General features: G+C 37.0%; 1 protein-coding gene across 4 annotated transcripts; it reads right to left on the bottom strand.

Moving 5' to 3' along the window:
- Positions 1 to 274: 274 nt before the first annotated feature.
- LOC149022675 (F-box/FBD/LRR-repeat protein At1g13570-like) lies at positions 275 to 3,896 on the bottom strand. 4 transcript variants are annotated; one of them, XM_089150665.1, is made up of 4 exons: positions 3,756 to 3,896; positions 1,144 to 2,188; positions 906 to 1,067; positions 275 to 825 (listed from the first exon to the last, which is right to left on the bottom strand). In XM_089150665.1, the coding sequence occupies exons 2-4, from the start codon at positions 2,179 to 2,181 to the stop codon at positions 538 to 540; spliced, it is 1,488 nt and encodes a 495-aa protein (XP_089006791.1). In that variant the 5' UTR covers positions 2,182 to 2,188; positions 3,756 to 3,896; the 3' UTR covers positions 275 to 537. The 4 variants fall into 4 exon arrangements, 3 of the variants coding, with proteins under 3 accessions (XP_089006791.1, XP_089006790.1, XP_089006792.1); XM_089150664.1 differs by having other exon boundaries at positions 1,144 to 3,896; XR_016172450.1 differs by having other exon boundaries at positions 736 to 825; positions 906 to 1,035; positions 1,144 to 3,896.
- Positions 3,897 to 4,514: the final 618 nt, after the last annotated feature.

Here is a 4,514-nt window from a genome sequence, read left to right as displayed (position 1 = left end):
TCTTGAATACAATTTGCATCCCTGCGGATCATAACATGACTTCAATATTTCTACTGTAATTCATATTGCAGCCTCATATGTATTGAGCAAAGGGCTTACACGGTACCTTCCCATTGCTCCCTTTGCTGCCATTGAAGCTAGGCCATATAATCTAAAGTTGATCAGCTAAAATCTATCAGGCATTTTAGAAGTATCTCTTTATCTATATCTTTCAAAACCTATAATAGGTTCATCTCTTTGACTTGAATGGTTCACACTTCACACTCCAAAAGCACGCAACGCCTAAATTGAGAACTAATTTAATGATACGCTTAAAGCGAGAAAAACAGAAAATTACTAGCAAACTTAAAAATGAATAGAAAAGGGAGCGGAGAAATGAAAGTAGCGACTAACATATCATCAAAATACATATAACAAAGTGCTGATCAACATTTGAATGTGATCTCAGACATAATACAAAGATGGCGCTTCAAAAATCAAAGAGACTTGAACAGAACTCAAGTGATAATCCTCTTGAATAACCTCTTCTATCAAGTTTTACTGTCCAAATTCAATTTCAGCTTCTGGTGAAGCTCTTTTGAACCGAAGCAGCTCTTTTGACAAAGTCAATACTTTACTAATGTCATGCACACTAGGAATGATTTTCATGAGCTCCAGCACTGGGGAATTGGCAAGGATGAATTTAGTGATTATCAAATCAACTTCAGTGCCAACAAAAGAATTGATAGTTACAGCAGAGAGTTTGTTGAATGAAGACTCGAACTGATCCTTTACTTCTTGCATATCAATTAAAGGAAAGAGTGCATATTCCTTAACATGTTGGAGCTGGAGGATCAAATAAGTTAATTTAGGCAATGAATAATGGGAATTGTTAGAGGAAATAGATGATTCTACAAGTGCATTACCGAGATGACAAGCTTTTGCAAATTAGGAGAGCTATTAAGTAAACATATAGCAACTAAAATCTCCTTCATGTCTGCCACATTAAGTGTTAAATCGATTGTCTTCAAATGATAGAATGTAGAAGGAAGCCTCCTTGGCACATCAAGATAGAGATAGGGTAAGTACTGCAAGAAAATGCAACTAGAAGTAAGCATTAATGATTTTTTTGCAATTGGTACCAAAATCACAAGTTTCTATTACCTGTAGAAAAGAATCTCCCAAGCAAAGCTCTTCAACACCAAGTAGAAAGCCAAGAACATGGCCAAAATTACACTTTTCTGGTTCGTCTAGGTGAGTTGCAGCTCTTGGCTTAAAAGTTGCAGAAACTAAATTTTGTAAATCTTCAAAGCATGTAACAATGAATAAGTCTCCATAGATGATCAAGTTCTTGAGTTTTGGATGTCTAAGTTGAATATGAGTAGGTCCTTGAATTTCAACCAATGTCAACTTTTCCAGTTTAGGGCAGGAAGAAAGCAAACATTCCATTGTTGCATCAGACAGAATAACATCTATGAGAAACAAACTTGTGAGACATCTAAACCCTAACTGAAGAATTGGGGTCATGCAGCAAACCAGTGTATCAAATAAACGTTTTCCAAAGATGTACAAGTACTTGAGTTTTGGATTTCTAAGTTGAATACGATCAAGACCCACAATTTCAAACAATGACAAGTGTTCTAGTTCAGGGCAGGAAGAAAGCAAACAATCCAGTGTTGCATCTGAAAGTTCAACACATTCTAAATCCAAACTTGTGAGACATCTAAAGCCTTTGAACACCAGTGGAGGAAGTGGTATCATGCAACAATTAAGTGTTAGACGAATCAGGTGTTTAAAGGAGAACAAAGATGGAGGAACACTATAAAGATGGGAAGATCCAGAAATTTGAACTTCAAGTTCTGTCAAAGAATCTAATGTGAGGGACAAGATCCAGCTGTTTATCTCTGGACATGTTTGCAAATGTTGTAAACTAAAGATCTTAAATGCTTGAATTGGGCCTCTATGAGTTAGAAGAACATGATTGACAATTTCCACAAGTTTATGGTGACCATCTGAACAAACTGAATCTGGTATACACTTATCATTGAATATGAGATATGGATTTGAGATCCATCTGTATCTCCACTTAGTTGATAGGATACTAGTCCTCACCACATCTCTAGTTGACAGACTTTTAAAGATGTTTTCTAGTATACCATCTGGCAGATTACTCAACCTATCTCGAGTCAAGTTTGGAGCCATTTCCACCCTGCAATGGTCAGTAAACACTTTGTAATTGAAACCAGACTTGTGATATTCAAAGAAAAGAACAAAAAAGAAGAAAAAAATAACAAAAGGCCAATGATATGAATGTGCTGAACCATTCACTGAGACATCTTGGGCCATCGGATCGAGATTTCGATATCAACAGCTGATATTCATGATATTCAAAGAAAAAGAACAAAAAGAGAAAACAAAAATAAGAACAGAAGGCTAATGATATGAATGCTTTGAACCATTCAGCGTATTTTGTGCCGTTGGATCGCACATCTCAATCTAGATTTCGATCTTAACCACTCGTTTCTCAATAGTCGAGAATGAATGGCCCAAGATATCTCACTGAATGGTTCAGCGCATTTATGGCACTAAACCCAAGCAAAATCAGTAAAACAATGGATTTTTATTTGCTGCAACGGTCGCAACATGCAGCCACCCACTAACTTTCTAGCCAATATGGGAGTATTTTCTCTACCTTAAGAAAAGCCATAGGATTTCCACATTCACAACTCACAGCTCCAAACCTTTATTTGCAAGAAACACATAGAGTTCCCTTAGTGACAAGATTGATTCAACAATTATATCAAGGTCACTCACTATCTACAAGAAGCAAAACCTTGAGCATATCAAAATCCTCAAAGTCTCCCTCTCTTATTCGCAAAAGAGTTATTCCCACCTAGGGTTTGGGGAATTTGGGGATGGAGTGGGACTTCATTTTGTAAAATTAAAACATATTAAACCTTTGAATGTAAAAACAAATATTCATATTTACATATGTAATTGCTTTTTTTTTTTTCTCACAACCGTCAAATCTATTTTTGTGTATGCGGCAAGAATCTAACAGTCAGCTACATGCTGCAACCACTGCAGCAAATAAAAATCCTAAAACAACCAAGAAAACATAATCAAACTGTGGCTTAGATGAAAATAGAATAAGATGTGAAGTCTCTCTCTTTGTTTAAAGGTAAAACAATAGTCTATTGGTTCTCAGCACCAACCCTTGGTTAGGGTTTCTTTATATCTGTATGTAGTTTTCTCTCTTCTAAGTGGCTTATCACGTTCAAGATGTTTCCCATACTCTACATAACAAAACGGGGGAAGACCATTAAGCTGGATCTTGACATCAATGATGGTTTGCTAACACTGGTAACATCCACACCAGAGAAGTGCTACTGCTATATTAAATATTGGATCAACAAGAAAGTAGGAATGCTGGGGGTTCTTCCTGATATTCTAGTATGCATTGGTTTTCAGAGCAAGTAATCAGATGTTTCAAAGAAACTCTACTATTCAAACTTCATTGGTGTAATATAAGGAGCACAAACTAAGGACGTCAACATTCTAGTTGCAACTAGCAAAAGAGCAGAAAACTAAGCCAATGAGCAGAAATAGTAAAGACGCAGTGAAGAGAAACCATTGTCCGAATCAGAAAAAATAAACCCATAAATGAATGAGCAGCTAGAGGAGTCAGCTTGAAGAAGAAGTTCATCACTGCAAAGTTAGCGGTATAAACAAGAAAAGAGAGATTGGTTGAACGAGGAGAGTGGAGGAAGCGTTACTGAAATAAGAAGAGGATCGATCGAGGTGATGCTTTTGAGGTCCAGAGGAGATGTCGCCGGAAGAGGAGTTAGTTGTAAGGTTCTTCTTTAGAACCCCATTGTCTACCGTGACTCTTCAGACCCCAGACGTTCACTGCTAACACCCACCCTCCCTTGGCTTTATTTCACAACCACCTTATTTTTCATCGTCTTTCCATTAAAAGCAAATTTATGTCTTCCATAAAAGCTCCACCTACCTCTTTAATACGCAATATCTAACCCTTTAAAGAAAAAATTTTATCTAACCTACCTAACACGTACTCTGCCTTTCTACCTTAGAAGAAAGGGTCACCTTTGGATTTCTTCTCACCTTTCATTTGTACTTTTCATTTGTTTAACCGTGTAATACTCTTAATACCAATGACATCAGGGACTCCAATTCTTAGGAAAGACTTTTTGGGTGTAAGACTTCAAGGGTCGAGCCAAGATTTAACATGTGGATGTTGGACTAATGAGAGTCCATATCACCTCTTCGATGGGAGAGCACTGACATTTTCTCATCACACACTCCCATCTGACATTTTCTCATCACACATAGTGTGTGGGCTCATGTAGGGTCCAATAGCAGTCCTGCTCTGAATATGATTATATTCAAATGTGAACCCACACATTAAAAATGTAGATAATTTTTTTTTTGGGTACACAAACGGTGTCAAGGACCCAATCGAAAAAAACGAAGTCAGAGGGACTCAAAAAGAAAACTAACTCATAATAATTAGA

This window comes from Hakea prostrata, chromosome 3, assembly GCF_041222555.1.
Source record: "Hakea prostrata isolate BN-2017 chromosome 3, UWA_Hpros_2, whole genome shotgun sequence".
NCBI classification, from domain to species: Eukaryota; Viridiplantae; Streptophyta; class Magnoliopsida; order Proteales; family Proteaceae; genus Hakea; species Hakea prostrata.
Note: the sequence above shows the minus strand (reverse complement) of the source record. Positions and strands in the feature narration are given on the sequence as shown.

Bases quoted from the DNA above. Each gene is read 5' to 3' on its own strand.
- LOC149022675 (XM_089150664.1), bottom strand. From the start codon at position 2,325: ATGGCCCAAGATGTCTCAGTGAATGGTTCAGCACATTCATATCATTGG. The intron at 1,068-1,143 runs GTAATAGAAACT...ATTTTCTTGCAG, and splicing joins TGGGAGATTCTTTTCTACAG to TACTTACCCTATCTCTATCT. The intron at 826-905 runs GTAATGCACTTG...TTGATCCTCCAG, and splicing joins TGCAAAAGCTTGTCATCTCG to CTCCAACATGTTAAGGAATA.